Source organism: Rhinolophus ferrumequinum, chromosome 16 (assembly GCF_004115265.2).
Source record: "Rhinolophus ferrumequinum isolate MPI-CBG mRhiFer1 chromosome 16, mRhiFer1_v1.p, whole genome shotgun sequence".
Classification (NCBI taxonomy): Eukaryota; Metazoa; Chordata; class Mammalia; order Chiroptera; family Rhinolophidae; genus Rhinolophus; species Rhinolophus ferrumequinum.
In genome coordinates this window covers 30,002,409-30,018,842 of record NC_046299.1, presented here as the reverse complement: position 1 = coordinate 30,018,842, position 16,434 = coordinate 30,002,409, and the positions used below count along the sequence as shown (strand labels likewise).

At 37.9% G+C, this 16,434-nt stretch overlaps 1 protein-coding gene across 9 annotated transcripts in view; it reads right to left on the bottom strand.

The window, feature by feature from the left end:
* Positions 1-16,434, bottom strand: part of CPEB3 (cytoplasmic polyadenylation element binding protein 3) — a 169,488-nt gene that overhangs the window by 86,296 nt on the left and 66,758 nt on the right. For all 9 annotated transcript variants that reach the window (XM_033130843.1, XM_033130840.1, XM_033130838.1 and 6 more), the window contains one exon: positions 11,037-11,093. In XM_033130843.1, the coding sequence (XP_032986734.1) occupies positions 11,037-11,093 (57 nt within the window). The remainder of the gene's footprint in view (positions 1-11,036; positions 11,094-16,434) is intronic.

Below are 16,434 nucleotides of genomic sequence, written 5' to 3'. Positions count from 1 at the left end.
TTCTATAGTATGGAAATAACACATGTTATCCATTCACCTGTTGTTATGGACTTAAATGTGTGTCCCCAAAATTCATAGGTTATAACCTTAACCCCCCATGTGACTGTATTTGAACATAGGGTCTTTAAAGAGGTGATTAAGGTTAAGTGAAGTCGTAAGGATAAGGCCCTAACTCACTAGGACTGGTGTCCTTACAAGAAGAGGAAATAGTAGGAGTGCCCATGCACGGAGAAAAGGTCATATGAGGTCCCAGAAAGAAGGCAGTCATCTGCCAGCCAGGGAGAGAGGCCTCAGGAGAAACTAACCCCGCTGGCACTTTGATCTTGGACTTTCAGCCTCCAGAGCCGTGAGAAAATACGAGAAATTTCTGTTGTTTAAGCCATCCAATTTTTGAGATTTTGTTATGGCAGTCCTCGTAAAGTAATACACCAGTTGATGGACATTTGAAAAGCTCTTACTCTTAACCACCAAGATTGAAGAGCTAGTATTTCAAACCTATAAAGTTCTTGAAAGTACCCAGAAATTCCCTTTAGAATTTCCACAAACTTCATCATCCTCTAAGTATTTGTTTTCAGTAGCATAATCTGAGTAAAAAAGAACTTCTCATTCAAATCTTTTTAATTTCATTATTACAACCATAGCACTGTTGTTTTCTATTACTCATTATACTTAAAGTTGTTATTTTATGAATTAAAATAAGTATTTTTAATAGGTATTTTTGTGCATTGGTCAGAAAATCCAACTGTCATTAATAACATATGAAACTGAACTTTTGCAATATTCTGCTTCCTTGCTTACAAAACCTTAGAGGAAACCTATAAAACCTTTAATTAACTCCCCAAACAGAACAGGAATTACTTCTGTAAGCAACGCAAAATGCTCTACCTGGTTCTGCTACGATACCTTCCACAAGACTTAAGGTACAAGAATAAGGAGGCTCATTTCAGCCTCTTCTAGTTGTTTTTGTTTTGTTTTGTTTTCCAAACTTTTTTCTAAGTAGCAGAGCGCTCTCTCCTCCAACAAATGAACTCCAACAAATACGAGACATGTTTCTTGAACAAGGCTGTTCTGGTTGAAGCAGAACAGGAACCCAGAGTCCCACCTGTCAGGTATCCACTCACAGTGGCCCTTAAAGTATCTCCTTGGATGCTGGGACTCCACAGAACATGACCGGAAAACTAAAGAACTCTACTCCATGGTAGGACCATTCTTACTAGTTAGAAAGTTCTTTCTCACTTTTGCCTCTAAATTATCCTTAACCACAGACCTCAGCCTAATCCCACTTTTATTTGAGGGTCATTACTCTATCTCTTTTTGGTTGCCTCTTTTTTACAACGAAGATATATTTAGCTATTCTTTATAAGAAATGGTTATTCATACCCTATATCATCCTGAACATTCTCCTTCAGATAAACCTAATTTTCCAGTAAGACAACACTTGTCTGTCCCAGCTTCTCATGAGAATATCCAAGGTCCTTCACCATCTGAGCTCTAACCACCTTTCAGATCCTCGTTCCCACCATTCCACACATCAGACCCATATACTCCAGTCACACTAATTCAACCCACTCTTCTGATAGTATTATTATAACGTAAGTACCACACTCAGCGGAAGAATCTAGAAAACCACAAGCTTTGACATCTATTCTTCTCTGCCCCCTTGTTCATTTCCATACACTACTATTTTTCCCATCTTGTCCAAAATGGAAGTTCAGGCTTTGCTACACTCTCTTGCATACCGCGTGTTGTTACTTTCTAAACTACATTTACCACGTAGGTTACTACTAGAGTCTCTCCATAGGTGACATGTTATCAAAGGAATCACTTCAAAACGTGTAGGCCATCTCCTAAGTGCCTCATTGAAACAGAAAAGATCACTCCAAATGTGCATGTCTCACAAGATTGCTCTGGAAACAAACCTCGGTAGAGAATCTCTGCGTTACACATTATAATCTCCAGCTTTCACTGGTTGGAGAGAGTGGGCATCCTCATCCCGTTTATAAAGGTGATGTCTGTGCACGCACACCTGTGGCCTAACAGCATCCTACTGAGAGGAATTAATTCCCTCCCTATTGTAATTTCAATAGCACGTTGCTGAATGACACAAGAATTGCAAACCCACCCCTCCAAACAAGAAATCAGAAGTCCTGAGGATTCTAATCATGTACCAGAGTAGTGCATATTTTACACAGACCCATCTGCCCACATCAGGTCTGAAATCACCTACTACAGAGGTATGCACCCAAACATCTGGCATAGGTTCTCAAGAAACCATCTCCTGTGAACCACTATGCCAAAAATCTCATCAGGTCTCTTCAAACGTTATATACTCAATTTCTAGACTGTTCAGGACAGCCAATACTTGCTAATCTTGTATTTCCGAACCCCAAAATTACATAGGGATTTATACCAGAGAGAGGAGTGGGAACAAAAGGGGTGGAGCTGTGCTCAGGAGCCTAAGCAGAACCAAAGGCCTGGACCCTCGGTCGGTGCTCCTTGTCCCCTCCCAACCCTCTCATAAGGGTTCCTTCTTGGAAGAAAGTTATGAAAAGGACTTGACCTGAGAATTTGGAAAGAGCTCCAGCAACACAGAGAGCTGCTCATTTCCTTTACCCCTGCCCTGACCTCTCCAAAACAGCTTCCTCTTCTGACTTGGATTTGGGAAAACCTCAGGGAACAATAAAAGAGGACTAAGCCTTAAGGGGAAAGAAAGAATGGGAGGGAGGGATGGCACAGTCCTCACGCTACTGATTCCTTCTTGCTCAGTTATACAAGTAGACAGACACTGGCAAAGGGTAAGGGGAGGTAACTCCTTCTAACTGTGGTCTTTTCCACACACCTCTCCCTCACCCACCGTAATCAGGTTTCATCCCAGATCAATGAAATTACAGTCTCTGGTGTGGGGTCATGGGTATTTTCTATTTTGGTTCTCATTTTGATTTTATAGCCGGGATTAAAAATTACAGCTAACCCAAAAGGGAAAAATAGGTGGAGAGGGGTAGGAGAGGGAAGCAGAGACTAGCATTTGTTAGGTTTGTATTTCTTGCCCCATTTGGTAACAGGAGCATTGCACACTTAACCTTATCATTTGTAAAGAAGCGGTTAATATGCCCATTTGAAAAAAAAAAAGGTAACCTACCCAAGGTCACATAGCAAAATAAGTTAATGGATCCAGGATTTAAACCCATACCTATTTGCCACCACCCTTCCCCCTAAAAAAAACCCTGTATAATTTCCACTATATTAGGCTGGGGGGAAAAACAAAAAACTTGAGTCTAATAACAAAGGTACATATGTGTGGAGACAATGAAGAAAAGAAGGCCAAGTTTCACCCACTTTACTTGGGGATCATCGCATACCAAGTCTCTGAAAGTCTCAGACTCCAGGTACTAGAGGCCCAAATGGGGGTGTGGTTAAAATCCCTGCCACTAACAGGCGGGACTAGGTTCTGAAAGTAAAAGTGGTGACTTCTGAAGTGCACCAAGTCTCCGCAATCAATAAAGTATTGTTTAGCTACTTTGGCTGAAGGAGCTAATGGAAACCTGAGTGATCTTTTTGGGGAGACCCAAAAGAACAGAAATCACATTGGATTAAGGGACTGGTTGGCAGAATAAAATGTGTGTCCAAGCCATAGATGGCTATTTGCTGGTTGTATGACATGAGCAAGTTCCTTTGCCTTTTCAAGAAAATGAAGACACTTCCATGTTTTCAACAAGGTTGCAAAAAAAGATGAAATGAAGAACCATCATTCTCAACTTTTCTATCAAAGTGCCCAAATGGCCGAGAGAAATGAGCATTCTTAAAACTTGTTGAAGACTACAAAACCCTTTGAAGTCTCCAGCTTTATCTTAAAAACTGCATTTCAGTTTCCTATACTACTCTATCACACAGCCGTGTTTTATTTGGATATGAGAATAATCCTCGGGTAAAACTGGTGTTTAGGGAAACTGGGTTTTGACCATTTCCTGGCAAACTATTACAAGCATTACAAAGGCACAGAGGTCTGTGAAAGCACTTTTTAAACTGTTAATTATTAGATCCATATGTTATTACCATCTTTCAAAAGAAAGAGTTAAAACAAATCTTTAGGAAGGAACTAAGGTAGCTTGGATATTCTCTAAGGCCATTACACTGCGTTTTCCCAGTTTCTCTGATATCTTTCCCTCTCTTCCAATCTCTCATATTGAGTACCTGTTTAATGGGCCAGGCATTGTACTTGAAGCCACTGAACAGTTGTGAACAAAAGCTAGTCTCTGCTCTCTTGAAGCATACATATTTTGAAGAGAAACACCAACACTAAATAGTTAATTACAAGTGTGTCGACGAGTGCTATAAAACAGGACACCCAGGTTCTACTGCCTATGTAAGTAGAGAAAGCAAACAGGGAAGTCCAGAGGGAAAAGCAGGTAACTTTTCAGTTTCCTGTATCTTTATTATTAGGTTGCAAGCACCCAATTCCTGGCACTTAAGACATATTCACACACACAAAGAACTTCTTCCAAAATCCAATAAAATTCACAATATTTCCGATTTCACTTATTTACAATGTTCAATGTCAGGCCATGAAGACCAGGTTTACCACTTGCTTTTTCAGGAAAAGAGGATTTAGTAAGCATTCTGAGCATAAATAAGGTGACTAGAAAATACTAGAAAAACATTTTTCCCAAAGACACCAAATTTGTGTGTTTGTGTTAAACTAGTATAAAAAGAAAACAACCACTCTTAACAACTAACTATTTAAAACAAGGGTTACCACCCTCAACCTGAAGATGGAAAGTTCTGCTCGTGGCTCCATCATGTTACCCCAACCAACTCACATAGCCTCTTGAACTTCAGCTTCCCTATCTGTAAACTGAGAAGGACAAAATAAAACAAAACAACAATGTCCTTATGTCCCCTACCACGTTCATGTACAACATCCATCCAAAACAGTTTGAAATTTGAGTACTTGAAAGTTATAGAACATTACATATCCGTCTAATTACTATTGTTTATTTTTAATAAGCCATCGTTTATAATGTATTCATACCACAATTGTATACTAATTTTACTTCTAAACCTGTTCAGACAGAAATAGCACGACTGGATCTTGTCTTCTAAAAGTTCCAAATACTCAAAGACAATGTATTTAGTCTGAGAATCTCAAACAGAACTACAATGTACTCTTGAAATTTTGGAAAATTCCATTTGAATTCTAACAAACCTGGCTCTATCTCCACTTTGGCATAAAAGCATCATGTGTTCAGCTCCCTCTCTGCAACTTTTTCTCAGTTGAGCCTCTCCCCAAGGAGTTTACTCCCAGCAGAGAATGAAAGGGGGGGGTGAGGGAGTCTGCCCAAAAGTTCATACCAAAACCCCTTTACATTTCCTCTTTTGATTCAACAAATGCTCTGGCAGCCCTCGGTTCAAATAGAAATATAAGAAAAATCTTCTAAAATATTTTCAAGGCATTAAATAGGAGAAAAAAAAAGTGGAAGATAACATAATCTAAAGCTCCAAGTTGCTTGGTGCTTTAGCTGTGAATAAGTTGTTTAACAGTCAATGAACTCAGCGTTTCTCAAGCAAGTAAATGTTTGTTTTTCCCCAAAAAATTTAAAAAATTTAAGTCTGTAAGCTGTCCAGGACTCCTACTCTAGGACTCCTCAATTTATCAATGTTTTTAAAACTCTAATAAGAAAGAGTGAGGACAAAAATCAACTCTCCCTGTCGGAGGTGCTTTAAATTTCTTACCTACTTGGAACAGACTCCAGTTACAAGCTGAGAGATATCACAAAATAAATGGCATGAAAACTTTTAATTTAAATAAAATTAAATCTCTGTTACATTACAAGCTTCTGTCAAAAAAAAAATCATTCTCTGGCATATCTTCTCTAAGTAAGACTATGCCGCCTACTTTCCAAATGTTGCACTAATAATACCTTATGTGTACATGTGCCTAATCTCATCTAAATCTCACAAAAATGATGAGGTAATTAGAGTATCATAATTGTCCTCTTCTAGGGCTTTGAACTAAAAGAGACTTTCAGAGACTTGCCATCCTTATCACATGACTCTTTCAAGAGCTAAGCCTTTATTTTTGTCCTCGGAATGGGGACAACATTACTTTCAAAACATTGTTGACGCTGTTGTATTTTCTGTCACTATAGATTAGTTTACATTTTCTAGAACTTTATATTAATGGAATCGTCAAGTACGTACTCTTTTTTGTTTAGTTTTTTAAAGTCAGCATAAGTATATTGAATCATTCATGTTGTTGCCATGTATCAATAGTTCATTCCTTTTTATTGCTAAATAGTATTCCATTGTATGAATGTACCACAATTTGTTTATTCTCTAGTTGAGGAAAATTTGGATTACTTATAATTTTGGCTATTGTGAATAATGCTCCTTTGAATATTCACATACATGTCTTTGTGAGGACATATGTTTTCATTTTTGCTCTTGGGTAGCTTCCTGGGAGTGACAACTGCTGCATCATGTGGTAGGTATGCATTTAACTTTTTAAGAAAGTGTCAAACTATTTTTCAAAATGGTTATACCATTTTACATTCCAAGCATCACTGTACAGCACCTTTAAGAGTACCAAACAGCACAAGAGAGACAGCAACTCTAATCCCCAAAGACGGTGGATGTCCCAAAGTCAGGGGGACAGAAGCAGGAAGGATTTGATGCAGAAAAAAAGATTCCCACAGAAAGACATGGTGCTGTAGCCCCGTCCAGCCATCCCAGCCCACGAGCGACTGGTAGGCGTGCTGTCTGAATTCTATCAAGAAAACGTCTATCTAAATATAAACAGTGGAAGATAAACTCATGTTTTGGAAGTCTGACATGCAAAGAAAAGGAAATCTTAAAAGAGAGCAATAAAGCTGACGTAAGCTATCACAACGGCAGCTCACCTGAGCACCATCTACTAGTCGGTCACTACGCTAAGCTTTACAAGATTTATACAGGCTTACCTTGCTTTATTGCGCTTCATTTATTCCGCCTCACATGTACTACGCTTACTTATAAATCAGAGCCAAGACTCTCTACCAGCAAAAAGACTGAGACTCACTTTATTGCGTGGTTTGGAACAGAACCTGCAATACCTCTGAGGTCTGCCTGGATATAGTCAATTTAGTGACCATTATCTCCATTTTACAGGTGAAGAAAACAGAGACAGAGAAGTTAAGAATGTGGCCTCCAGGTCATATAGTTTGTCAGAGATGGAACCAGACCTGTCTGACCCTAGACAACGCTTTTCATGATGATGCCAATTCATTGCTCCATCTGCAGGTTTCAAATGCCTTTCAGCCTGCTGGGAAGGTAGCTCCCGGAAGCTGAGTGATACTATCCCTTAAGTCACACTGCTCCCTCTGTTTCTAGTTTTGTACTCATCAAGCAACTTTCTGATATTTACCTGTTTTTCCAAGCCCATTCTCTACTTGGAAAAAGAGGAGTTGACCAGTCAAAAGGAATAAAGTGGATAGATTTGACAGTGATTACCTCTCAGAGTAAATTATAAGACCAGGCATTCTGGTTTTGAACATTAATTTGTCTATAAATTTGGACGACTTGACTAATCACAGAGGCACCAAAATCCTTTTCTGAGGACCATCGTAAGAGATGGTCCTGTACAAGCCCATAACTGCTAAACTCAACTCTAACAACAACAAAAACATAAAAAGCCAAACACAAAACACAAGCTACTATTAGTGTTAGAAAAAAATCTGGCTGATAGAACTACTACACATATAGCTAGAAGAACTGTCAGTAGCCTCCTTCCTTTTCTAGCAGGAAAAATGAAAGTATATTATGCAAACTTCTGGTGTTTCTGTGTAAGCGTGAAGATAATGAAAGGACCAAATTATTAAAAGCAAAGAAAAAGTATATTACCAGGTTAAATGGAAAGGCACATTTTTTCAGAACTAACTTTATTTTGGAAATGTTGGACAAGTGGCAGGTCTTACTGATGGATCAGAATTTCTTCCCCCAACTCCCTGTCTATATTCTACAATACTTGAGGACCTAATATTTTGGGGGAAAGCCAAATTTTATTTTTCTTAGTTTCCTCCCCAAGAGTTGGCCTGCTAATCCTTACATGACCTTGAACAGGAAAAATCAGTAGATGCTTTGGTTTTACATAAATCTTGCCAGTCCTTCCACACCCTAAATGTCTATAGGTTTACTATTTTGTATAGTTGGTATCCTATCCTCCTCTCCCCAGATCCATTTTCTGTCTTCTAGATGACATTGGCAGTGGTGATTCTCAGAGGAAAGTATAACTGGAGGGGACGCAGTAGGAACACCAAAATATGGGAAACTGGCCCATTGAAAGCTGGACGTAGTAGTGAGAAGCAAGAATGCTCCCCGTGATACCGGTCTTTCCCACAGCAAGTCAGGAGAGCTGAGAATATAACGTCTTCAGGAAAGACTTGGGGTTTGGCAAGAACGAGGAAGTAAAAGCAGAGAAGATCTTTTGAAGACAGTAAATAGTAGAGTTATGTACAGACGTAGGAAGCATGGATTTTGCATAGCGAAGAAGGGTAAAAAAGAAGGAAGTACAACTGATTCATACATCCTTTTTGGAAAGACATAACTACTGATTCAGTTCTCTTTAATTATCTTAGCCAGTCCCTTCTTGTCTGAAAATACAGTTCAACTTCAACTTAGTATCTTTCAATAATCACAAATTTTGAATTAGTAAAATTTCAGTAATTTGTGACTTCATCTCAATTATTCCTATATGAAGTTGAGGGAAAGGAAAAAGGACAGGCCAGTCACAGGGCAATAATTGCTGGGCCAACAAATAAATGATAGGCGTAAGAAGGAAGACAAAAAGTACATAAGTGTGTTTGTGCATGTGTTACATCTATGTCACCAGATGGGCTGGGACCAACTATACATAACAGGAAAAAGCTTTATCACAGCAAGTCTGTCAAAGCCTGCAGTTGGTCTCACAAACGTCTACCAAGGAGGAATATTTTGTTTACTATGATCATTTCAAGTTGGAGTCAACTTTGAAAGAGAACTGATGTAAGAAATATAAATGCAAAACTCTGGTTGTTTTTATGGTTTACTTTGAGGAGCCTACAGGGCACCACTCAGAGTCCTTAGAAGATAGTCCCTGATCATCTGCCATAAAATTGCAAATATGCATAACTCATCAATATTTGATATAGATATTGGCAAAATGACCCTTTTGGTACTTCAAAATATATCACAGAATCTTCAGCCTGAATAGTAATCATTACGATGACCTAATTTGGTCCCCTTCTCTTACAGATGAAAATATTTAGAGGCTAAAAGGGGCATTTTAAGCAACATGTACAAAGTGGAAAGAACATGAATGAAATCTCTTATTTAAAAGCAGAGCATTAAAGAGAATCAAATCAAAGCGAATCAAAAACCTTTTAAAAAGAAACACGTCTTCTCGGTTCGTTTTTTACACAAAACAATTATAAATGACATCCTCTCCCCCTTGCAGAAGAGGACTCACACCATGCCCAATTCGATCTTTTTGCAAATACACACTCATTCTTTCAGGCAGACACATTACCAGGCAGTTCTTTCCTTTTATATTCAACTCTAGACTCATCACCTAACTGAAGGTTTTTCACAAAGTTCTGAAAAATCACTGAAGCTCAGCAAGTTAATCACGTTTACTAATCCTCACCCCAATGTACCTGCTTCTAGAGAGGAAAAAAAATCAGAGGTAGCATAATCTAAATGTAAAATGACCGTTATTCTGGAAATTAGAAAACAGGTGAGTAGCCTATAATTTTCATTGTGTCTCATACCCTCCAAAAGAAGGGATACTAGCTATTTAGAACAAAATGTGCATGCAGTGAATTAGGACCCCATCCCCAAGCACTACCAGTGGTTCTCTGCCATGCTCACTGGGAGGCAGGCTACATGTCAGAACCAAAAGAAACAGGAAATATATATTATAGAGATAACCTAAAATCTGCCCTAAGGAACTCCAATGGCATTTTAATACCCTTACTCAAGCAAGAGGGAAAGGGGTAATACTAAACCCAACCCTGGATTTACCCAGCACGTCCCCCATGTGTATTGAGAGTCAGCTTGCATGTCTCAAAGGATGAATGGACAACCTGATATTACCCATTTGACAGAGGAGAAAACTTAAATCAATGGCTTGGATCGGTCCGTCTGACAACTGACAATTTCAGTTTAGAGATTGTTCTGCAATTTAGTCTACAGCCATTTGAAAGGAAAACTGATGCGAGCCAGGTATTTCTTCCAGTATTAATACAATGACTTTCTAGTTACTAAGGTTTTGATGCTCCAGGATTCCATCTAACAACGATTACTGACAAAATATTTCTAATCTGCAAAGCTGTTGACACCTATACGCCATATAAACTCCACCAAGGGGAGAACCCCTGATGTCCAGTTTGAAGCACCTGTTGGTTATTTACCACAATGAGAAAATTCTGTTACGTGTAATTAAGCTGAATTATTCATTCACATTCTCTGTCCCACTCCCTCTTTTCCTTGGCTTCCCTCCTTTCTTTCCTTCCTCTACCCCAAAGGGCCAACCAAGTTCTCTGTAAAGGACCAGACGGTAAATAGTTTAGGCTTTTTGGTCTCTGCCATTGTTGCACAAAAGGAGCCATACACAACCCATAAAGGGTGGGGTGTGTCTGTGTTTCAATACTACTCTTTACAAAACCAGGCCGGGGCAGAGTTGGCTCATGGGGCTGTAGTTTTTCAGCCCCTGGTGTTGAGTAGCAGTTCTACAACTTTAGCCGGCATCAGAATCACCTCTAGGACTTGTCAATACACAGATTTCTGGGCCCCATTCTTAGTTTCTGATTCGGCAGGTCTGTAGGAGGCCTGAGATTCTGCATTTTTAGTAAGTTCCCAAATGATGCTGATGCTGCCGGTGTAGCGACATTTTCAGAACCACTCGTATAGAAGAATGGTCTACACTACACTCATTGGAAGGCTGAAATGTGATAAACAAGAAAGTGGAAATAACATGCTGTAAACCTGACTGCTAATTTTATAGAATATTTCATATGAAGACTTACTGTTAAGTGCCATAATATTATCTGTTCCTGGATGATGGAAATTTATTCCCATGCGCCCTAAAAAATAAAATAATTTTATTTTAAGCACAAAGAAAATAATGCTTAATACAACTGTTTCAAATACACTGTACAATATGAACATTACAAAAAGATAAAACAAATTAAATCTATAACAAACAATGCTATCAAAGATCATAGCGATTACAAGCTTTTAAATCAACTCATAAAATATACACACAAAAAATCTTAAAAACAAAGCCAACGTCTCAAATAACAACAAATAAATAAAACAAGACAAAAAAGAAGCTTCCATTATAATCACGTGAAATTTCAATTCATCTCCCGCATTCCGATTTAAACATGCCAACTCCCTGGATTAAGCATTTTATTTAAACAATTCATAGCGCCCTTCAAATTTAAGCAGAAAATAATGAATTCAAAAAGTATATAAATTTGAAGCTTAGAGGGAATAAAAAGGTAAAGGTTTCATAGCGGCTCAAAAAGACAACTGTCAGAACGGCAACTGGAATAAAGATGGTGAAATTTATGTAACAGAGTGGGGAACAATGACCGGCCTAAAAATCCAGGGTCTGACTGCTGTCCCTACCACTAACTAGTCATATGACTTAGGGCATAATGCTCATCTCCAGACCTTTGTCCTTATAATAAACAGGTCACAAACTTCTGCCCACACTGGCTGGCTACTTGTTTTCCTATGCCTCCTCTGAGGGTTGTAAAATTAAAAATTAAAAAACAAAGAATGTGTGAGAGAGACCATGTGACCCACAGGCTGAAAATATTTACTCTCTGGCCCTTTACAAAGTTTGCCAACCTCTGGTCTATGAGATGACAAGAATGAATTAGATGGCTCAGCTAACAGCCTCCAGGGTTAAAAGTGAAAGATGTACACATCTGGTATGTTTTTTTCATTAATTATTTGGGGAAAGGAGGTGGATATATCCAAAGAAAAATGAAACAGAGAGAGTCTTATATGGAAAAACTATATACTTAGCAAGTATTCTTGGCCAATTCCTTCAACAAAATAGTTATTGAAACAATGCTTTTGTGTAAAGCTAGTATCTATGAACTTGGCTCTGCAAGGTTTTCATGTCCAATTATGTAAAGGTTTACAATGAAATTCTCAGAAAAATGTTAATTTTAGATCACTACCACTACCGTTTAAATAAATGTCAACAGTATTTTCGGGGAGAGGGAGACAGAGAAAGCTGGAGATAAGGAAAACGTGATTGACTTTTCCAACAAATACAGTGCTTTAATTGCAAAAGGTCAGTCATCATTTGGTAGTAAACTCTGTTATAGGATACTAGAGGCCAACAGCATTATCAAGCTCTTCTGGCCTAAAATAAAAGAATCACAGTGGACAAAACATAGTATTTGCCTCTAATAAAAAGGGGTAACCATGAATTTCTAGTTAAATCAAGGCCAGCCTAATCTCCTAAAGACCCACAGATCACAACAATTTGTGAAAGGTCATTTCATATTAAGGGATAGGGGAAAAAAACCAAAATTCTCTTAAACGTAATGTTGCTTTTACTGATGGATGGATAGATGTGTGTGAGAGAGACAGAGAGAGAGAGAAGAGAAATTAAGAACAGAAAAATCATCAATGGTTGATAGATTCTGATGAAAGTGTTCTAATTATACAAGGAAGCATTACAGAACTTTTAATAAAAATTATTTTTTGTTTTTATTATTTTAAACTTCCTTATTAGGAGGAAGACATTACATCTATCCCCCAGTGGAGACTATGTTGCTAGCATTTACATTATGATAAAATTATTTTTTAAATGTTAATGTTTTCTATAGAAAATCATATTCGTAAAGAAACATCTCTTAATAATAGAACTGCCTGTTTTATTTTGTATAAATAAATTTTTTGTATAAATAAATTTTGTATAGCTTTTCATATTTACTAGAAGCTAATTATTAGAGGAGTTTCAAAAACTACCTATTGTTAAAAGACACACGTAACAGGATCTCTATATGCAATTGCTCTGTGTCTTACATTTTTCCAGCTCCTAAGTCCATCTAGAGTCCCTAAAAATTATAGTCTATACCATATACAATGAGTGCTATCTCTTGCTACCTTGACCAGAACCTATTATGGGAAAATTTGCCACCCGAACGAGGCTTTGATTCAGTAAGGAGAATTTCCACTCTGGTTTTAGTTAGCTATATCAGTGTTCTTTCCATTATTTTCAGAAAATCATGACATTATTTGGATTCATTATCCCCAAATTCAAACATCCATGAGAACGAGGTGTGATTTACTCACTGGAAAGTCTGCCTAAAAACGCAATAAGAGTTCAAAATCATTGCCCATTAGAACGTAAGGAAGTGGCACATAGAGAGGGACTCTACGACCTCTGACCAAGGAATATTCAGAGGTAGGTGTGGTTCCTAAAAGGAGGGATGTTCCCTAAACATTTCTAGAATAATAAAGGGTTATCAAGAAAACCAAGTGAGCCAAATTTAGCTGATCCTCATTCAACTTCTTTTGTTTCCTGTGCCAATCATTTATAGTAAAGAATTATGTAGTTTACAATGACTACATCAAATAAGAGTTTTTTGCCTGTTTCTAGAAATACTTATGTCACCATACTTAAAGGGGTGCTATCTCTGCAGTCCTCCAGAAGTTGGATCCGTTTTGGACTCTTTCCATGAGATTTTAGGACTTTTCAGCCTTGAAAGATGAAACTGAAAAGAAGCTTGGTAGTTTTTCTAATTATCATCCTCTATCCCACACTGACTTCTTCCAATTCAATCTTTCTAAAGATGCAGCAAAAAAAGAGAGCCTTAGGCAATGTTTTGTAGATGAAGACATCACTACTTGCTGAAAAGCAGAAAACTTTTTTGCTTTTGCTGGTGTCCTCCCTAACTCTGTTGGCCTTTTTGACCCAACGGATCTCTGGATCTGTGGATCAACATCATTAACAAAAGATATAATAGAAAACTCTAGGTCAATGCCAGATTCTTCAGAACCAATTATTTAAATATAATCAATTCCCCCCCGACTGAATGCTAATTCTTTTTAGTAAACTCACGGTTTCTTTAAGCTACTTTCTTTACCTCTTCAAAAATTAATGTTTTGATTATAAAGTACAATATATTTTCATTGGAGATAAATTAGACAATACACAAAAATGAAGAAAACAAGATCACCAATCAAAGACAAACTCTGTTAACATTTTGATTTACGGTCTCTTCCAGTTTAGAGAGTATAGTATGTGTACAAAGGTTTCTTTTTAAAAATTAGAAATGATTTTATAATTTTATTTTTACTTAATATATTGTTTGCCTCAAGTCTTACAGCTATGGATTTTGGAGGAGAGAGAAAATATGTAACCGCTAAAGAAAAACTTATTCCAAATTCAGATGAGGCCATTTCTTTTTTTCTTCCCTTTGTCCAACAAATACTGCTGTTTAATCAGCTGTGAAAATAGACTCAAGTGTGTGACATCTGGAGATTTCTGTTAATGCAGTCTGGTGCTGCCAGCGTGACATTTTGTCCATGGTCTGCTATTTTTAAATTGTTCTTGTCAGCTAGCTATCTTTTAAGAACAGTGTAAAATATAAGGTTTTGAAAACTGGAAAGCATACTTGGTTTTACTGAGTTAAATGATGCTGTGGAAATCTGAGACTATGTCCCACTTTCCCCACTGCACAGGGCCTGAAAAATGTGGGTGAGAGGAGATGGAGGAAGAAGTTGGAGAATAGGGTTCTGCATGGTTATTTGGACTGTAAAAATCACAGTCTCATAAGCTCAATTCACATTCGTATTTAAGAGGCCAGTTATAAAAAAAATACGTCTACTGTTATTCAAAGTTTTAGAGTCCAAAAAACCCACACTTTTACATGTCTGAAACAGAAATTGGAATTTTTATTCTTTCATAATTAATTATGAAAATCACCTCTTCACTTCTGCAGTATGTTACGAGATAGCATCTTCCTTTAATCCTCCCCACTTGCTCTAAAAAGTCAAGTCCTTCAGAGACCTTCATATAACAGAATTCGAGTGCCACATTCCAGAAAAGGTTATAAGACAACATACATATTTTACTCGATTCTATTTCCCACTTCCTTTTTCTATAAAGTTGAAGATACATTCCTTCAGAAAAAGTATCAAAAAGATGTAATAATATGATATGTGGGAATACAATAAACTGGTATTTTAAATCTCTTTTAAGGAAAAAATGATAAAAGTTTGGTATTGTCCATATTCTAAATATGTTCCAAAGAGCCAAGAAGCAAAAGCTGAGAGTTTAGACTTCAGGTCAAATCCTAATTTATTCGCATACCAGTAGTGGATATTTTTCGGCATTTTATCTCATTCCCTTGAGCCTACGTTTCCTCATTTCAGACAGTACTCGAGAACAATTAACTCAGAATTTCTGGAGGTAGTACACAGGATTAAAGTACCCACAATCTTTTTTTAAAAATGCTCAGGTGATTACACTGCTACACTGAAAGGGCCACTGGGCAAATTAATGGGAGGGACCTATAAAAACAAAATCACTCAACTTCTATCCACTGTCCCCCTCTTGTACAGAACAAGAACAATCACTTCTTGCTGACTCAGAACCTGTGCCCTAAAAGCCGTGGAATCTGCTAACTCACACCAGACAAACTGATACGGGCCGAAGGGAGGTAGCACAAAAATAGAACTGGAGTAACAATTCAAGTGAGGAAAGGAACAGTATTTTTTTCTGAACAAGCTGAATGTAATGAAGGTGCACTTGACACTTGCTCTTTTTACTTTTCAAATTTCAGTTCCAGGAATGGTGAAGAAAGAGAACATTCAAATATATAAAAATGTTTCATCAGGTATTACTCCCAAGCAGTCAGCCAGGCCTACTCTTCTGTTCAAAAAGGGAGACTGCATGGGATGAGAAAAAGGTGGCTTCTTCCTGTTTTTTCCAAGATGTCTGCCATACTGCGCTACCGCAGCCAGGGGACAGGGCCTTGCTTCTCACTGTCACCTACACTGCCCAAAGCACTGGGATTGGTATTTCCCTATTACTCTTCTCTTTTATTACTTCGTCCTCTTTGAGTATTAATCCTAAGGGAGGGTATGATTAATCAAACCTAATGACCCTGGGTTTTCAGAGAGGTTCCCCAGTGGCTAGATGAACCTTCATCATTAGCAGCAAGTCAGGGGACAGCTGTAAGGAGGGTATACAGATGAACCTTTTCCCCCTATCTCTTATCCTACCTCTCCCAGTGCCTGAAATCCCCTTAATCCTCAGTTATGAGGAGAGTTGGATTTCTCTTCGGTCCACTAGAAAAGAGGGCAGAGAACAATTCCTCCCACGCAGGCCTCACTCAGACTTCTACCAACCCACGGGGTTCTGTACTTAGAAAAGAAATAAGGGACAGT